This window comes from Glandiceps talaboti, chromosome 10 (genome assembly GCF_964340395.1).
Source record: "Glandiceps talaboti chromosome 10, keGlaTala1.1, whole genome shotgun sequence".
NCBI classification, from domain to species: Eukaryota; Metazoa; Hemichordata; class Enteropneusta; family Spengelidae; genus Glandiceps; species Glandiceps talaboti.
In genome coordinates, this window is record NC_135558.1 from 5,468,223 (window position 1) to 5,489,620 (window position 21,398).

Consider the following 21,398-nt stretch of genomic DNA (forward strand, 5'->3'; position numbering starts at 1 on the left):
ATGGCTATTGAATCACACGAGGTGTATTAAGTTGTATTTTGCTACAATATAATGCACGGGATATGTTGTCCACCACTAGGAAGGTTCAATACATTGCCCCTAACATTTAGCCTCAGGTTATGTCTTCAGTAGTAATCGTAGAGAAAACTGATGATTAATTCACCGACTCGGAGGTGCATCGAGGGTTACCTGAGCTTTGGAGGTTTTTAGTTTTTCATTAAGCTACCTTTCACCAAGCTTGTATACTGTTCACTAAGTGTATTCCATCATTGTCACTTAGTCTCTACATCGAGTGTCCTAAATGTGTACAATACGGATGACTTCATCCGAACGTCCCAATACCTGTACAATAATAGATGACATGATCACAACTACAAGAGGCATGGCGTCGTCACGGACTACGAACACGAGTTTGAGGTGTTAGATTCACTTTACGGCTGGGGCGAGCAACGCATACTATGACGTTGACACGCTGACTATCAACACAAACTTGTCGTACACGATTGTGACGGTTTTATTGCAAACATATTACCAATGTCTAAACTCTGTAATATGTTATCATTAGTCGAATGAAGCATTTAGTAAGACCACATATTTGTTGAACCGTAAGTCTAAAACCCGCGTTTCTCTTCACAGAGGTTGAATACCCGCCGATAATTCAATCATTCGTATATTGAGCAAGTACAATAAAGCAATACTCAGTGACAGTTAATTTACAACTCGGCAGGAAAGTGAGATTAATGTATTCAGCATATATCGATAAATGTAGGTCTACCATCTGAGTATTTCGAGCAATGAATTCAATGACCTTGTCATAATGCTTTAGAAGTATTCATGAGTACATATAGTGCTACCCTGGGGTGGTCGCGGTGGAGCTCGATGGGTGGCAATTTTAGGTATTGTCACGAAACGATAAATTTATGAAAGATGGAACCCCATCGTCGAACAAGGGTAGAATATGTGTGTCACCCATAATAATACGCCCATGCATTTTGCATGATGGACTGCAAGTATATACATGTTGTATTAATATTTGCCATCCAGGTATTGCCCACAACAATATAACAGGAGGAGGGTTCGGTGTTAGTGCAGGAGTAGCCGGGGAGAAGATGTGTTGCTTGGTAGAGTCAAACTGAACGACGCTCTTGAGGGTGGCAATCCAGTGAACACTAAACTGTGTACAGCAAATAAAGTATGGATACTTTAAGTGAATGTGGCATTTAAGATTTTTAAAAGATATTTATTTTTACTTTAAAAAAGTTTTGCCAAAATCATGCAACACTCGTTTTGAAATATTGACACGATTGGCGTTCTATATATGCAATGTCATGATATAGTGCGTGGATTGCATAAATCCCACCTGTGACAACTTTGTTTTTACTGTATTGTGGTGTCATCTGCTGCTGTAGTAAGATTTATTAGTTTCTTGCAATATTCACTGGCCCCTGGTATGCGCTGCGTTTGCACTAGGACATTCATTTCCCAAATAGTAAGTTAGTGGTTGACGTAATCTTGAAACAGAGCAATATTATTATGACTGTACATCGGTCATTTCCGCTAGTGTTCGGGTTTTCCGTCTCTGCGTGTATATATCGAACGGTTGAACACATAGTACATTGTGTCATCTGACTTCAATAGCAACGAAAACCTTATAGAAGCTTGGTCGTTTGTTGAGAATTCCAACGAGGCACTAAAACTGTAACCTGTCGTTATTTCAAACATCCTCATTATTGTTCGAAAGAAACAATGAAAGAGGCGAGGCTGCTTGTCATTACACCCGGTACCCGACACTGTACAGCATGTCATTGTTTATTCTATTTTTGAACATGTTTGACATTATTAAGATACTTTTTGATACCCGCATGCTATGGTCCCTTTGAACACTAAAATTAAATAAGATACACACTAGCTAACTCCGCATCATGCAAATATGCAAATGTAGTGGATACTTGAGGTCAAATGATTTTATGATGAAGTATCGGCGATGACGTGTGTCTATCTATCTATCTGTCTGTCTGTATGTCTGTCTGTCTGTCTGTCTGTCTCTGTCTGTGTGTCTGCCTGTGTTTGCCTGTCTATCTATCTATCTATATATATATATCTATCTATCTATATCTATCTATCTATCTATCTATCTATCTATCTATCTATCTATCTATCTATCTATCTATCTATCTATCTATCTATCTATCTATCTATCTATATCTATCTGTCTATCTATCTATCTATCTATCTATCTATCTATCTATCTATCTATCTATCTATCTATCTATCTATCTACATGTATCTATATATCTATCTATCTATCTATCTATCTATCTATCTATCTATCTATCTTTCTTTCTATCTATCTATCTTTCTATCTAACTGCCAGAAACACTGTACTGTTTATTATATATGTGTGTGTTGTTGTTGTTGTTGTTGTTGTTGTTGTTGTTGTTGTTGTTGTTGTTAAGCGACAGACACGGGATAATCCACTTAACTGGTTATCTCATCAAGCAGTGTCGTTATATGGGACATGTTCTGCTACGTTTTCATTGGATAAAGTAAGAGGGGGTTTTACATGGTGTATAATTAATAAAAGGGTGTTAGTTTTCAATACGACAGTTATGTGCGAGCACTTGTCATGATATTTGATGGGTATATTACCTTTGGGTGACTAGTTGGAAAATTGTTCAAATCAAATGATCTTACAACCAATGTGTGATTTCAGTAAGAAAAAATATGATTTTTGGTCAAAAAACTTAAACTTACATAACTACTTAGCAGATCAGTCTGAAATTTATTGGGAACGTTCTTAGCTGAATAGTGGGTCAATCTGTTGACAAAGACTGAAGTGTACAGTCGAAAATTTCAGGTAAATTTTCTAGTTGTGTTTGGAACAAAAATTCAAATTGAATACAACGTTCTTAGGGTGTTTAGATTAAGAATTGTTCGTGACATGATGATCCCATCAGTGATATGCAAATTTGGTCTAAAATGTGTATCTTGGTCAAAAATCTGTAATTCCAAAACTACCTGTCAAATTGAGCTGAAATTTAGTTGGAACATTCTTCAGGGTGTTTATATTAAGTACTGTTCATAGCATGATAATCCCATCAGTGATGTGCAAATTAGGACCAAAAATGTATCGTTTTGGTCAAAAATCTTTAATTCCAAAACTGCTTAGCAGATTGGGCTGAAATTTGGTTGGAACTTTCTTCAGGGTGTTTATATTAAGAACTGTTCATAACATGATGATCCATCAGTAATATGCAAATTAGGGCTAGAAATGGATCTTTTTGGTCAAAAATCTATAATTCCAAAATAACTGAGCAGATTGAAATTTGATGGGCACGTTCTTAGTGCTGTGTAGATTAGAATTGTTCATAATATGATGACTCATCAGTAATATGCAAATTAGGTAGAAAATGTGTCTTTTTATTTAAAAAAACTAACAAGCAAATTTAATTAGGATGTATCTGGGCATGTGGAGTTGAAGCTCTATTCAACACGTGATGATATCATCAGCGATATGCAAATTACGTCTAAAAATGGCAATGTTGGTTAAAACTTGTCTTGAAACTGCATGATGAATGGGGTTGAAATGTGGTGAGGATGTTTCTGGAGGTATTATTCTGCAGTAATTATTGAAAACACTTCAATTGGCCTTAGCAACAGTGAAATGATGATGCATATTACAAAGTTAACAACAGGGATGCAACAGCTTATTGATGGTTTATATTGCAAAAGATGAAAAGTGTGAAGGTCAGGCAAGTTACTAAAGATTCCACAAATGTATGCAAATATGCCTATCAACAAGACCACGCCCATAGCAACAGCTAATACAGTTGTGCTACAACGCCATTGGCGCAAATTCTCAACATCAGAAGATGAGTTACAATATTGATGATAAGCATGTGGTCTGACAAATTCCACAAAATTTAACACAACAGTGACACAAACACACATATATATATACAAATACACAAACAAACAAACAAACAAACAAACAGACACACACACACACACACACACACACACACACACACACAGACTTGTACACAGGTACAGTTAATTAAATTCACAACGTCTTTTTTATTTGGATATTCCAATATTTCTTAGCTCCCCACTTTCCTGTATAGTTAAAATAACTAGCAGCATTTTTTTTTTTAATATTCTGAAATGAATGTCGATGAAATACACCATTGGGAATACAAAATTAAAATGCTCAAAATCTACATGGATTTGGAGTGCGAGACACAAATGTATTTGTAGAAGAAATGGTATATAAATTGACAGTCTAACAAATTCGTGTAAAGGTATATGGTTTCTAGCCAGAGGAAAACTAATTGAAAATATGATATGTAGGACATGTAAGGACAAAAAATATATATTTAGTTGTTGGTATTATTATACCGGTCACCGATTATTAATGCCATATCATAACAGTGCAGTAAAGATCTAAAAATAGTAGTGATGTGCAATAAGGTTGGCATAGATCATCCATGCCTTGTTGCAGTGTGTTGTACTGTAAAAAAAGGGTCAGTATCAGAACAAATACTGAAATACGTTGTTTATCCACGATAAATCTTTTGAAGCATCCATGTCATCTAATTTATCCAAGCATGTGCAAAGGAATACCAATTGACATAACTCAATTTCCACTCGAAACCATAGATTTATTCTGATGGCCAATGATATCATTTCAAGAGTGAACCTGCAGGTTATATGTTTTCACTAAACGAAAGGCAATAGAAACAATGTTTTGTAATGATTCGATACATACATACATACATACATACATACATACATACATACATACATACATACATACATACATACATACATACATACATACATACATACATACATAAATACATACATACATACATACATACATACATACATACATACATACATACATAGACACATCGTAGTGTCAATACACCCCTACAATTACCATCTAGACTCGTCTTAACACTGCGGTACTATTATTTTATATAAACTCAATCGCTCGTATGTAATGGTCAGCTGAGAGATGCCAACTTATTGCAGTGTCAATTTAATATTTAGGAATTGATATGAATGTACAACAAAACATATAGAATGGTGATTGTTATTAAATGTGATGAACTCAAAATTCTAACCCAATTCCATTTACACAAGTACTTAGAATTCATCCTCCAACCTGACTGTGAGTCATTAAGGGTGTCCAAATAAAATAACGAAACATGTAGTAACGTTAATTTTCAATTCACAGTGCTGGAAAGATCAAGTTAATTCTCAGGTCGTTACGGTAACGTTCTGCCTGATGTTTTACGTAAACACTAAAGTAAAAGTTAATGCCATTAATATATTAAAACATTTCATATTTGAAAAAAAAAAGGAGAAGAAGAAGAAGAAGAAGAAGAAGAAGAAATTGATACCCGGCGCATTTAGTGAATTTGAAACATTTTTTGTGAATTTGTAAGCTTATAAATTCTTCAAATTCAAAGAGTTATGTTATTACTAACTTACCGAGATGTCGGTTTTCTAGAGCTACAAGCAGTGCGGTTCTTCCTTCAGAATCGGTGCAGTTTACATCAAATAGATCTGCATGCTCAAGAATGATTAAAATTGCTTTCTTTTCTCCCTTTTCAGCGGCTGAAAGGTACATCTCCTCCAGCATGATTCTTGCTTCTTCCGCCATATTTAACTTTTACTTTGTACACCGCGTGGATTCGTTATCATTGGATGTGTGCCCGGTATAGAAGCCGAAGGCGTTTTGTCAAACGCGGCTGTTTTGGTATTAACTTTACGATGTGTGGACGTTGTGGGCGGGACTTTTCCTAGAAAGACTGACAGATTGTATGATGGTGGTAAACGATCGACTAATTTGAATTTGAATTGTCCCTGCCGACGTCCTCAACGATACAAAGCCCCAGTGATGGGAACAAGTAACGGTAGGTACATACGAGTGCAAACAGTCAACTGGATCAAGTCGACCTGTGGCTGGTAATATTATTGGTGTATTCTTCATTAGCAGCTCCACCTCAGACAACCCGTGTTCCTGTTTAATAAATTATATACATACAATGTACAGCCATAAAGCTAGAGCGCCACCACCGTTTCTTATAAGCTATTACAGTTTGAGAGAATCTCCAAATAAGGGGCGAGATCAATAGTTCAATGTAGGATAAAAACTGAATTCTTTTAGGATTAATTTGCCAAAGACCCCTCATTTGGGGATTTTCAGACCAAGCTAGAAACATGTTTAGGGCCCAGAAGAGCACTTAAAGCCCAGAATGTGCAATATCGTTGATGATAATAATCGGCCGTTGGTGGCGCAGCGTAGCGTGCACTTCTCCCCATACTTTTTCCAGTTCTCTCCCTACTTTGAAACTTACTGAAACCCCTGGGTTTACAATTATATTAACTCCATTTCTAATATTGTACTTTATAATTAGCTGAGTTAATCTATATTATGGTAATAGTTCACCCAATCTAAGAGATATCCTAGAACTTTTGGTTACTAAACCATGAATATTTTTGCATGTCCATGAACAGACAATCATACTTCTCATAGGGTTCCTATCTAAAGAACTTTATACAAGTGAAGCAATGGATTTGGGATAGCAATTTACATGATACACTTAAAATTACTGTAAATGTAACAAGTAAAATATTAACTATGCAGTGTGCTGTATTGTGCTTTGAGAATCTTTGAGTGTCTTTTGCAAGAACAAGAAGAATGTTTCTTGTCAACAGCTGGGGGGGGGGCAGTGTGCTTTTTTATTTGTCAGAAGGGGGGTTGGACTGTTTTGTGGATGAATCGCAGGGGGTCACTATTTTTAAGTACAGCACGAACAAGCAAGAAGTCACCGGCCCACCCCCGACTGTAAAAACTGATCGCTCCCTTACCCTAAGTCTAGCTCAATGAGGAGCTGAGATGAAATTATTGACATTCAAACGAAGCCGCCCTCACAGTCAGTAATAACATCATGCTGTCTTTCAATCAATCACAGAAATCTGCCCAATGTTATGGCGACAGTTACATAATGTCCAAATATGATACATTTGTCAGCTCATAATGCTACGTATATATTGTTTACATCATTCTAACCTTTGGGGTTAACACATTTGCATCAACAAAATTTGGTTAATGATTTCTCACGCATTGACCTATACATTGTGTTAAGTGATATTCAGATTCCAACCCAATGTGGATAACATATAGACTATTCAGAGAACAGAAAACAAAACGTATGCATAGCATAAATATAAAACCATCGTCGCAAACCACGGCCTGTTTTACGGCAACGTTCTTAACGAGCCTCCCACACAAAATGTAGTGGGAGAAATAATAACTCTGGCTTGAAAACACACATAAAAAAACGTATGCAACACTTCAAATACATGTCAATAAACACATTCATCCAAACGTGTAACACGCTCCTGTATTGAAATCCCACGTTGCAAAAACAGACAAAATATGACAACTTGAAAACTTGACAAACAAAAATCAGTTTATGCAAAAAGGTCCATTGCCTTTTCCTGATCCTCAGAAAGATTGCTAATCTTAGCATGCTTAGTGGCTCCTAAGAAATACGAATATGTATAAGCTAGGGGGTCAATAACATTACGGAAAGATGGCTACAATGGCAGTCAGTGGTGGTGCAGGTACCGGAGTTCGAGTGAACCCAGATTTGCAAAAGGAGCGAGAAGGGGCTACTTTTGACCCGACAGAACTAACTTTTATGTTAGACAGAGGAGCTGAAAAAACGAGAAGACGTCGTTATATACGTAAGCATGATAGATAAACGCCCTATTTGATATGGCAATGGAGGTAAACGCACTGATGACATAGATAGCAGACAGCCAGTCAGTTACTAAGTCAGAACACTGATTTTGCACTGCACTGATTGGAACAACGAGGGTGAGATATTACGCCCCTCAGAGGATATTACATTCATGTACTTGCATACACCCCCCACATTTAATATGACAGTTTTAGTTTGTTGGAGTCGGTAGTCGTGCATATTTACGGAGTGTAGAGGGGAATAAACGGTGGGACGCAATATGTTGGACTTTGATACTGGGCTATTCATTACAATCACGAAGTCTACACGAAGTCCAACTTTAACTATGACCATCGAACTATTCAAAAGTAAAAAAAAAAATACCGTTCGTTAAAAAACAATAGAGACAAATTCTGTCAATAGATATATAATCACCATGTAAAGTTTAGAAACATGTACTGATGTAGAACCATGTAGAACAGATAGAGTATATTCATGGATATATTAGGGTATATTACACGTATATAGTATATTTTATTGACATATGTCATAATCATAATGTACAAAATTCATTATCTAGCGTCAAAAACAACATGCAGCAGAAACATCAGAAACAGAACTTGCATAAACACGTTAATATATATATATATATATATATATATATATATATATATATATATATATATATATATATATATATATATATATATATATATATATATATATATATATATATATATATAACACTAAAAGGTAAAAAGTGTTATGTTACTAGGGGGTCTATTTTAGTATTAACACCCCCCCCCCCTTTACCTGTGAGTTACAAATTGTGGCTAATTAAGACAACCACATTATTGTAAACCTAACCTCCTAACTTGTACACAAATGTGTATCCATTTTACAGTCAGGCCACTGATCTGCCATAAAAGATGAATATGTTATTTGAGCAATATAAAGTTGAAACTTTTCTTTGAAAATTGAACGTGTTAGTTTCTTTTCTCACTAGTTGAACAGTTTAAACCCCACAAGGGAATGTAAAAGGTACAAGAATTCATCCACTGGAGCATATACCACAGTGGTCAAGTGGGTACCCACACTGGAACTCCTGTGGCATGGGGGTTCTGTTATTATTACATATGTATCTGAATCAGCAAATTTCCATAAAATACCATACAATACAATCAAACAATTGCTAGCAATCGCATCTTCATTTGCATATCATTTGTATGCAATAATGTTTTTGGTATTACACTGCAGTGAAAATACCACTAGTATGCACGCACACCAATGCAAGTAATCTCTGGTACATACGTAATAATATGATTTCTTTACATTGATCCTGTTATTCGGACATTCTTTCTTCTCAGAGTCCTTAGCTCTTGAAGACCCAGATTTTGATGAAGTAGATCACAGTTTTTTGACCCGTGATGAGTTATATTCTAGCATAGTGAAGAGATCAGTACTTATCAGAAAGAAAATGAAAGAACTAAATCTGACTGATTTGGGTGATCAGTTGATCTATAAAGGGTAAGTCAGTCCGTTCATGGACGATTATAGTTACCTAATTAGTAATACCAAACCAGAAAGACTAAAGAGTTTCCATTAGATTTTACATCTCACACTTTTTTTGTCGCGAATTACATAATCAAAATACAGGCACTGATAGTGCACACACACACATGAAGTGTGACATTTTGTCTCACTGTGAACGCAAATAAACTGTTTTGTGTTTGAGTCTTCCATGCTTCGTCTGACAATGATGTTGATTTGTGTTCACAGTGAGATCAAATGTGTCACAAACTTTTCTCACCGCTGAAAACCTACAACTGTCTGGAAATACACAAGAATTTCTATTATTCATATGACGCTAAACATCAATGGCCAAAATGTCAAAAAAAAATGTCCTCCTTCTATTTCTAAAGCTAGTGGAATTTTCTATCACAGAACTTACATGATTTGTTATAACCTAAATTTATTTTTTAGTACCAAATCATACTCTACTCACATAAAAACGTATTTACATTTCTTGTATTTGTAATAAACTAGATGATTATTATGATAATACTTCTAAAGTGAATGAAATGATAACGACATTGCCTATGTTTTCCACAACAAAATAGTATCGTGTATGCTGTTAAGATCTGCTCTCCATGGTGAGGGTGAGGGAAGCACCTTTGTCATTCATTATATCTTGTGTTCTGTTTAGATCTGCTGTCTGTGGTGAGGGTGAGGGAAGCATATTTGTCATTCATGATATCTTGTGTTCTGTTTAGATCTGCTCTCCGTGGTGAGGGAAGCATATTTGCTATCCATGATTTGATGTTAATCCCAATGTTACAAACACAGGCTAACGATCAACAGAGAAAGAAATGGCTTCCAATGGCCCTTAATTATGATATCATTGGTACATACCTACAAACTGAACTTGGACATGGTAAGAATTCAGATACAAACTTAATCCACGTAGGGATGATCGCACAATGTCACACAAGCTCAATAAACGAACTTTGGTTAGGGGAGGGAGAGGGTTTGGCATCAATGTGATTGCTGAACTTCATTTTCACACTTTTAACCTAATCCCGATAAATACTTGCTTGTATAGAAAAATGTTAAGAATGTAATCAGAATAACAATGTAATAAAAAAGATACCCTATCCCCACCCCCTACTCTGCCACCCCCCACCCGACCCCCATAATAAATTTACCATTGAAATGCTGTTTTCTTCCCAGGTACTTATGTCCGGGGTTTGGAAACTACAGCAACCTATGATCCCGTCAGAGAAGAATTTGTTATCAATAGCCCAACATTGACATCCACAAAATGGTGGCCTGGTTTTTGTAAGTGTCACAATGATATATGAATCACAACCCATACAGAACTTTCAATCTATTGAAATTTTTCTCTTGACATAATGCAATATTACACACTTTTATTGTACATTCATGTACAAACAATTTATTATTATTGTTAGATTTTATTTTATAGCTCCTCTCACACTGTTGAGATAAGAACATTTATACCATGCACAAGCCAAGTTGAACAAAAAAGTATGGAATTTATACCCTGGTCTTTCTACTTCATGACAATGCACGTCCATGTCACAGCAACATGTGTCTACGTCACTGGTTCTGCTGTGTTTGAAATATGAGTCAAAATGTTCAAAATTGTCATTATTTTCCCTAATTTTTCTTTTATATTACTGGTGCTGGTATAGTTATGTTATTCTCCAATATTTTTCTTCATTCAGCCAGAAAATACTCATGACCTAAGGGTTTTGTCAGTATTCGTCGTAACAAAGTCCCCTTTATATGTTACTCATATTTTTCTTGCATGAACGGAGAAAAATATTGGGGAACAACATCTAAATATACAAATCTATACATTAAACATACATAAAAGTGAATATACAGATGTAAAAAGTGATGAATCATAACAAATGGATATAAATTTGGCAAAGACCAGAAGGACAAAATGACAACTACAAAACTGTTTTCTAAACGATGTAATTTACATTTTTATTTTAATGTTAGTGTCAAATTTGTTTGCACTTATTAAACTGTACGAAAGATCAAAGGGGAATGAATACTGAGATGATCTTAGAGGGAAAACATCACTCCAGGATATAGAGATTTTTGTAAACTTTGGGTTTTGTAGTATGTAAGAGTCACTAAAAACAATCACTTGCTTTCTTCCTCTTTATCCAGGCCAGCTACATGTACTTTTAGTACTGGTAATTGTACAATGGTTTCAGTTGCATTCAAAATATTTCACACTTTTTGCAATCTATTACATGCTCCAAATATTAGCTTCTCTTTCCATGATGTGCCGTATCATTAATTCATTACAGTGGGTAAATCTGTCAATTTTGGTGTTGTGATGGCTCAGCTGCACTCTAAGGGTAAGAAGTATGGTATCCACTCCTTTCTTGTGCCATTAAGAAGCTTTGACAGTCATCAACCCTTGCCAGGTATGTGTACATATGAATGTCTTGCCAGGTATGTACATATGAATGTCTTGCCAGGTATGTACATATGAACGTCTTGCTAGGTATGTACATATGAATGTCTTACCAGGTATGTACATATGAATGTCTTACCAGGTATGTACATATGAATGTCATCCCAGGTATGTACATATGAATGTCATCCCAGGTATGTACATATGAATGTCATCCCAGGTATGTACATATGAATGTCATCCCAGGTATGTACATATGAATGTCATCCCAGGTATGTACATATGAATGTCTTACCAGGTATGTACATATGAATGTCTTACCAGGTATGTACATATGAATGCTATGCCAGGTATGTACATATGAATGCTGTGCCAGGTATGTACATATGAATGTCTTACCAGGTATGTACATATGAATGTCATCCCAGGTATGTACATATGAATGCTGTGCCAGGTATGTACATATGAATGCTGTGCCAGGTATGTACATATGAATGCTGTGCCAGGTATGTACATATGAATGTCTTACCAGGTATGTACATATGAATGTCATCCCAGGTATGTACATATGAATGCTGTGCCAGGTATGAATATCTTACATGAACTTGATGGTTTCATGGCTTTGCTTATTAACTTTCCAACTGATAATCAATAATTGTTTCGTTTTGCATTGGAAGTTGTCTGTGAGTTAGTGTATGAAACATCATGTCGCATGAGTGAAACACCAAGGCAACTGTATTTCTCCTGTATCTTTTCATTTACAATGTTGCATCTTTTATTTTTTCAGGTATAACATTAGGTGACATCGGTCCTAAACTTGGTTCAAGTGGTAATGACAATGGTTTCTGTAGATTTGACCACGTCAGAATTCCAAGGGAGAACATGTTGTCTAAATATGCCAAGGTATTGTGATAGGACTCTAGTAATCCAAACACTAAATAGACAAACACTAAATCTATTCTTCAATGTGATAGATTATACAAAACAATGGTCACCATACAATTTGTTTAAACATGGGTCAAAGTTATGCCAAAATTAAGCCATTTTAGAATCCAACATAGATGTGATATTTCTACGAGAAAATAAAGAATGGTTCATTTCCTTGTAAATAAGACAATGAGTGCCAATTTTTTTTATTGTTTTGAAATAACTTAAAACAATCTTCATATGGCTATGTTGGGTAAGAAAGAATTTTGATTTTTGAGGAAAATGGTTCCTGAGGTGTGTTCTTAATTCTTAATTCTTTATTTTAATTATAAATTTGTATACTAGATTGATCGTGATGGTACATACTCGCCCCCTATTAGTGATAAGATTGTTTACGGAGCGATGGTTTTGACCAGAGTCACTCTTGTCAGTATGTCTGCTGGATCTTTATCAGCTGGATGCACCATTGCTATCAGATACAGTGCTGTCAGAAGACAATCAGAACAGACTCCAGGGTAAACAAACCTTCTACTTTCCCAATGTGCTCACACTTTTACCAAATATTTTACTAAAAATGTTTGTCAGCTTAGTAGATAAAATAATTTACAACAGTTATTACACACAGGCAGTTCAAAGTTTGGAGCATTTAGCTTTGATCTGTCTTGGTTGATGATCCTCATCAGAATGACAAATTCCATAGTTACAACTGACCACTAGGTGGCAGTATGATCTGTCTTGGTCAATGATCCTGATCAGAATGACATCCATAGTTACAATTGACCACTAGGTGGCAATATGATCTGTCTTGGTCGATGATCCTCATCGGAATGACATATTCCATAGTTACAGCTGACCACTAGGTGGCAGTATGATCTGTCTTGGTCGATGATCCTTATCAGAATGACAAATCCATAGTTACAGTTGACCACTGGGTGGCAGTATAATCTGTCTTGGTCGATGATCCTCATCAGAATGACAAATCCATACTTTTAGTTACAGCTGACCTCGAGGTGGCAGTATGATCTGTTTTGGTCGATGATCCTGATCAGAATGACAAATCCATAGTTACAGTTGACCACTAGGTGGCAGTATGATCTGTTTTGGTCGATGATCCTGATCAGAATGACAAATTCCACAAATACCTGACTATGAGAGATAAGACAAAATGAATATTTTCCATCCAGATCCAAATCTTTTCAGATTCCATCAGATACTTTATTGCCATATGTAGTAAAAACATTGGAATATGACATTTATTAAGAAGCACTCGTTCAAAAAGTTACAGATAAAAAGACAAGATAACTATGAGGTCAAAAGGAAGGATAAAAAAGAACAACTGAGATAGAGGTGAAAGACAAACGTTTGCCACTTTTGTACCGTATATCTGTCTCCTTGTCTGTGTTGTACTATCTTTGAAAATAAAAAATTTATTGAGAAATATAAGCATACATTCTACTCTTAAAAGCCTGTGCCAGTAATGTTATTAAATTATTAATATTGTTCGCTTCAATTCATCACAGGGGTAAAGAGCCACAGATCCTTGACTATCAATCCCAACAGTTGAAACTGTTTCCTCAGCTAGCTACGGCTTTAGCCCTGAAGTTTGCAGCACACAATATCCGTAACAGGTGTGACCAAATACAGAGTGATCTAAGAGCTGGCAATGTATCCACTCTACAGGAGGTAAATCTCTTCAGAAATTCATGTAAACATTGTGAAACTGTACTTGAAGATGAATACCACTTGAGAACATTTCAACAGATCCTCAAAACTACAACAAAAAATTTAAAATACATCCTACCTACCCACCCACCCACCCGATTTTGAAATTGGCTGTTATAGGAACCACACAATTTTTGTTTTGTTTTTGTTTTTTGTTGGGGTGGGGGGTTGGCTGAATTTATTATTTATTACTGATACTTTGTTATAAGAAAAAAAAAGTTATCTTTTCACACCATAGGCATTTACACTAAGGAAAAAATGACAAATTGTCAATCGTAATATCCTTGTTTGTTGTCACCAACAGTTACATGGTCTGTCTTCTGGTATGAAAGCATTTTCAAGTCTTGTCGCTAACTCAGGTTTGGAGATCCTGCGTATGTCTTGTGGTGGACATGGTTACTCCCAGGCTAGTGGCTTTCCTAAGTTGTATGGAACTGCAACGGTATCAGTAACAGCTGAAGGGGAATACACAGTTATGATATTGCAGTGTGCAAGGTATGTGTACATTACAATAAATATTAATGGATTTGACTTCATATTGCACCGAAATTTAATCAACTTACCAAAGCATATTACGGTAATGAATTGTCTAGAATTGTTTACGCAGCATAAGATGAATTTATACATTTGTTTTTGTTGTTGTTGTTGTTGTTGTTGTTGTTGTTGATCCCTTTTTCCGTTGTTTTTTTTGGGGGGGGGGGGGATTAGGGATGTTATACTGCATATCAAAAAGGCTCTTTAGATATTAATATTCTACATACCAAAGCATACTTAGCCATCCATATAAACTCAGCTTGTACCCTCATCATATGCCTAATGTCCTACTATACTCCTAAAGTGTAAACAGAGCTGTTTATATAATGTCAAACTCTTCATTCTTGGTAGATATCTGATGAAATGTGTTAGCAAAGCTGCTGCAGGAGAGAAGCTGCCAACATCTATTGCATACTTAGCAGAGCAACCAGAATTGACATGTCCTGCCAAATCAGCAGAAGATTTCCTCGACTTAGATCTCTTGTGCAATGCCTTCAAGCATAGAGCATACAGGTAATATCTGTTTTATGATCTACAGTTTCAATGTCTGTAGAAACTATAAAAGTTTGATTTTTTTGCAGTGGGTTTAAATATAATAGCTATATTAGTATTAAATAATTTTATACAATATAATATTTATTTTCATATTCATATTTTAGACTTTGTATTTAATTACTAGGTTTATGAGTCACCATATACCCAGTATCACTTCCAATGTAATTCAGTGGAGAGTGTGTGCACTAAACCTGAGCAATAATTTTCTGCATCACCCTCTGACACACGTGGCCCAAATTTGGCATATGGCATGTTCGTCGTAATTTGTTCACTCAGTGATCTGGCTTTGATTATCATCTCACTATCTTTTTGTGCATAAATTAATGTTTCGTTATCAATTATATGTCTAAGTAATTCAAATACTATTTCTGTGCAAGTTTAATACCATATAGGCTATATGATAAACCCTTTACGGTATGGATATGGGTTTTGCAGACCTAACACAGACCCTCTTAAAGTCAGGCCCTTCCATCGTACAACCTCAGTCTGCAATACCCAGGCTGTAAAGCATTAGATTTGGGTATAGACTTAGAATTCTTTGTACATGGAATAGAATTCTAACACCTGGGTTTGTCAAAAAAATAACAACTTTTAAATTTCTTTGTCTACACCACAACTTCCACTCCACGCACTACACATGCATTACTATAGGCAGGCATGAGAATAAGTTGACCATCGTGTTCTATTTTGACTCTCAAGGATGAGGTAAAATGTTATTGTAGGTACTGAGAATAAGTCAACCTTCTTGTTCTATTTTGACCCTCTAGCATGAAGTAAAATGTTATTGCAGGTACCGAAAATAGTCAATCTTCTTGTTCTATTTGACCCTCTAGCATGAGGTAAAATGCTATTGCAGGTACTGAGAATAAGACAACCTTCTTGTTCTATTTGACCCTCTAGCATGAGGTAAAATGCTATTGCAGGTACTGAGAATAAGTCAACCTTCTTGTTCTATTTTGACCCTCTAGCATGCGGTAAAATGTTATTGCAGATACTGAGAATAAGTCACCCTTCTTGTTCTGTTTTGACCCCCTAGCATGATGTAAAATGCTATTGCAGATACTGAGAATGTCAACCTTCTTGTTCTATTTTGGAGGAATGACACTTACTTTAGCAAAACTTATACGTAGTCCACTGACAAAACAACAGAATAGTAACAAAATAGACTTTAGAATATAAATTATTAGCTATTCTTCATTTGACAATAACTTTGATGTAGTAGTAAGATTTTTGCAACCCCTGACAGTTTTTGGTGTTCATTTATTAATACGTAGACTTGTAACTGAAGCAGGGAAACAAATGCAGTCCCGTGTGATGGCTGGTAAACCACAACACATTGCATGGAATGAATCTCACCTGTATTTGGTTAAAGCTGCAGAGGTCAGTCTTTCAAATATTTTGTTGCAATGCTTGTGAATATGCAGTAATTGTGTTCTAGTGTGATTTCACTGATGATGTTCAATTGTGTAAGCCATGTTTGGAGCATGTTTGAAGGTAGCCTTGGAGACCAATGTTTTAAGGTAGAATATTGTGAAAGTTTTTAAAATCTCTCTAAACTTCACCGTACAGAGTTCTTGGTCCTTTTGAAATAATGAGAGAAATTTGAGGGTTCACTGTCTTGTTTTCATGGAACTCAACAATCTTTTATTTTCCCATAGAGTGAACACAACAGTAGCAAGGTCGTATCTGCCTATACAGTTGCATAGCAGATACGACCTTACTGCACTTGTGTGACGAGTTGACGGCCATGTTGGATTCTAAAATATCTTCATTTTGATATCAGTTTGACCTCTATATCAGAAATATGCATGGTGAACCCTGATTTATTTCTTGATTTTAAGGAGAATGAGAAGGATTTTTCTTGAACAAAGGAATGGAAAGAGTTTATTTCCTAGGCCCATAGTAGTAATGTTAACTGAATACACAGCAGTCTGTGTATGTGTGATTGTGATCAATGCCTGTGTATGCATCTATATTTGTGTGTCTGTCAGTTTGCCAATGGGTAAGAATTTGTTTCCCAATGGTTGCTCTTCCATGCATGTGTATACAAGCCAATGTGTTTTTGTGCAAGTTCTGATTAGATATATGTGTGCATGTCTGTATGTCTGTCTGTATGTATGTATGTATGTATGTATGTATGTATGTATGTATGTATGTATGTATGTATGTATGTATGTATGTATGTATGTATGTATGTAGGTCTGTCTGTCTGTCTGTCTGTCTGTCTGTCTGTCTGTCTGTATGTATGTATGTATGTATGTATGTATGTATGTATGTATGTATGTATGTATGTTTGTGTGTGTGAACTGTATATATGTATCTTTGTGTTTCCCAGTGTCTGTAATAATGTCTCCTCAAGTTACATTCATTTTACATTTCAGGCCCATTGTCACTACTACACCGTCAGAAATTTTGTGAATACCATGAAGTCAGCTGTGATGTCGGATTCCTTGAAATCTGTCTTGACGAGTCTTTGTCAGCTTTATGCCTTGTATGGCATTGATCAAAACTCAGGACATTTTGCACAGGTTGGTGTCTTGATTATCATATTCTAGTATACCATTAGCTGTGATGTACAACAAACCTTTACATACCGACGTGAAATCATTAGCTATATCTTATAGACCAGCACATCAAATGGAAATACTCATCTTGCAAGACAGCTACATCTGTAAGATATTTCTATTATCATAGTTTCATAATGATATTATAATCATGCAGTTTTTACACTATTACTATTTTTCTGGATAGGATGGGTATATGACAGGCCAACAACTTTCCATGGCAACAGACCAAATTGTGTCTCTGTTGGCAGTTATCCGACCTAATGCTGTCCCCTTAGCTGATGCATTTGACTTCCGTGATGAATTGTTATGTTCTGTACTTGGCCGATATGATGGCAATGTATATGAAAACATGTATAAATGGGCCACAGAGTCACCTCTCAACAAGACTGAGGTATGTATATGCTGCCCTCTTTAGTCATATAAAGTATTACCTTTGTTTTTGTTTCGATTTCTTTTTAGACAAATGATTCTATTACAGTTGTGATTTGGAACAGATTTCATTGGCACTGTACAGAAACAAACCATTGTATCAAAAATATACTCATACACATGTCTGCAACACTAACAAATTTTGAAATCCATGCTAAATTAAGGGGAATAAAAAGTATGGCCAGAACTACCATAATTAAATTTAGAATGTTGAAGCCCAGGAAAAGTACTCCTTGCATCTCTGCATCACGAGTCATTCCTGAAAGAGAGTCTCGGAACTACATTTTTTCGACAGTGAAAGTTTCTCAATTTCTTAGATTCTGAGTTGTCGCATATTTGAATTCTTGGAACTTATCTTCTGGCACATAATTTGCATATCTTATGAATCAGTCACCCTTTACAGTGTAACAGACACTCAAAAATTTATCTTCTTTATCCAATGTTTTCATATCATGGATGGACTTTTCCATTGAATTGTAAAATTTGACAGGATGTTTTGCATCCAGATGACATGCATATTACTTTTATCATTGTCACACAGGTGCATGACTCATACAAGTACTTGAAACCAATGCTACACAGTAAAATGTAAAGCTGTAGTGGAACTGAATTTGACCTGTAATGGAACTGATCTTGACCCAGGAAATTACTACAATATGAACACATCCTGAAAACCTTAGACATCTCTAATGCAGTATGCAATCATTAAAGAGTGTGAAAATTATGATGACTGTAAAAAATATAAAACAGTACTATTTTGTGTAGAATGGTAAGATACATCGTGTCACTCGCCCACATCGGCCTGGTCTATCTGATAGGGGTTGTGTGATGTGTGAGGGCGCTCTATCACGGTGTACCTTGCAGACCATATTTTGTGGAGTTTAATATCTCGGTTCTGAAAACTTTTCTGTTTCTATCAATTGTGAATTAATACTGAAATACGATCTTTTCAAATTTACTAGAGTGCCAACAAAGAATTACAATAACAATAATGTGAAAATTAATAATGTGCCTTTTCTCCTGAGAGCTGAAGACACTCACAATACGGATCAATGGCAGCACAACGGCCCTTTATACTTCCTCAACTCCCTGGGGAGCATGCAATCCATTGCAGCCTTTATAAGTGCATAGGATTAAAGCATTCACATTGCATTCACATTTTGACACCGTTATATTACATCACTCCATTTGACACAAGCCAAGTTGAATGTCCTTGAACAGAAAATATGGGATTCATACCCTGGTTGTTCATTCAGCTGAAAAATACTTGTGACCTAGTTTTGTCACTACTCATCTATCAACTCATAGTGACAAGGCCCCTTGGGTCACTCATACTTTCCTTGGCCAAATAAAGAAAAAACATTGGGGGAGTAATATCTAATTACCTTTTTTAATTACCATTTTTTTCTGTGAATCTGAACTATGCTAATGTAATAAAGGAAAGGATGGTAACATTTGGGCAACAAAAGACTTTGCAGTAGGATCCAGATAAAATTTGAAACCACGGTAACCTTCTTTGTCTTCCAAATCAATACTAAAAGAAATATAGTATTTTTTTAATGAAATTAATTTACATATATTTGTATCATCACCATTGTCATGAAAATAAGAAATTTTACTAATTGCTTAGACTTGCAATGGGGAATTATTTACAGAAACATATAATGCACTAAATACAAATATGGCTGTAAACATGTTTTCTTTAGCATGATAATAATGGCATTTAATATGCATCATCACCCACGCTCTGTCATCATCAATAACATATTTGCATGGGACAATTGTCATGCAAATTAAATATATAATAAAATATTTACTTCATTAATTGTGCAAGATATCCAATTTGCCGTGTGTAAGTTATGTAAATATTGTAATGAAATTGTACGATGTTGAATTCATCTATTTTTAATGTAACAAAATATTAGAACCTGTTCTGTGAGAAAGTATAACGTAAACCTCATTGCCCGTACCATGTACCTGCACACACACAGCAGGAAGTCTTTTTGTGATACACATGCCAGGTTCATACACTACTGGAAGTCCTGGTATGTCGAAGGACTGGAAAAATTTAATCAACTTGAAAATCAATCAACTGAATGATCAATGTTCCTGTCGTAAAGTGTCAATTTAGATACTATAGGTAAGAAATATGTACTAAAAAGCATATGTGTTAACAAATGAAATGTTTGTTGCTGGTCAACACTCCTGGAAATGACCAAAGTTGATCTGAAATCTCACGGAAAACTCATCGAAAGTCGTGGAATTTTATTTGACTTGAAGTGTATGAACCCCAATCTGCATTTCTCTGCATACATGTGTGTATACATTTCAAAATAATTTCATAGTCATTCATTTTACATGAAAACACATCACAAAGATGTTTGAATGGAAATACCTGTATCTCAGCAGATTTTCTTCTGCTATGGTAATTTATATCACAAACAGAGAAAAGCAATGTCTACTGAAATTTTTACAAATAAATTGTGACAACGTTAGTGAAATTTGATTGAACTTGACAATATTCTTGTCTGACATGTTTTTTTATAATTAGTCCCCAGAAGTCCCCTCCCACCCCCTCCCCACTAGCTGTCATTGGGATACTGGTTCTGCTCAAATCAAGATTAATTGAAAGAGAAAACCCTGCTGACTAAGTATCTACAAGTACAGGTTACAGCCCAATGCGAGACCTTTTTTGCAAATACCACATCTATTTGTAAATAAAACTTGTATTGTTATGGATGGATGCTGAAGTCGAGTGCCACTTATTTTAATGTTGTGTACCATACAACTGTATATCTCTAGAATACAGGAAGTGGGGGGGGGGGGGGTGACTGTATAATTACACATTAAAATGTAAGTAGCCTGACAGAAAGGGGGGGGGGGCTACGAAAATTCTTGATTCTTGGGTTCATTTCAGGGAATCATTATATTTTTGAGGGGCGAAAG

General features: G+C 35.7%; 2 protein-coding genes across 2 annotated transcripts in view; one reads left to right on the forward strand and one right to left on the reverse strand.

The window, feature by feature from the left end:
* LOC144441299 (short transient receptor potential channel 5-like) overlaps positions 1-5,731 on the reverse strand; it is a 58,047-nt gene extending 52,316 nt beyond the window's left edge. The window contains exon 1 of the mRNA XM_078130856.1: positions 5,500-5,731. Within this exon, the coding sequence (XP_077986982.1) occupies positions 5,500-5,671 (172 nt within the window). The 5' untranslated portion in view covers positions 5,672-5,731. The remainder of the gene's footprint in view (positions 1-5,499) is intronic.
* Positions 5,732-7,620: 1,889 nt separating this feature from the next.
* Positions 7,621-20,911, forward strand: LOC144440779 (peroxisomal acyl-coenzyme A oxidase 1-like). The gene is made up of 14 exons (XM_078130157.1): positions 7,621-7,764; positions 9,128-9,287; positions 10,034-10,194; positions 10,491-10,598; positions 11,609-11,728; positions 12,506-12,621; positions 12,991-13,160; positions 14,166-14,328; positions 14,672-14,862; positions 15,253-15,414; positions 16,731-16,836; positions 17,838-17,984; positions 18,208-18,414; positions 18,994-20,911. The coding sequence occupies exons 1-14, from the start codon at positions 7,719-7,721 to the stop codon at positions 19,042-19,044; spliced, it is 1,908 nt and encodes a 635-aa protein (XP_077986283.1). The 5' UTR covers positions 7,621-7,718; the 3' UTR covers positions 19,045-20,911.
* Positions 20,912-21,398: the final 487 nt, after the last annotated feature.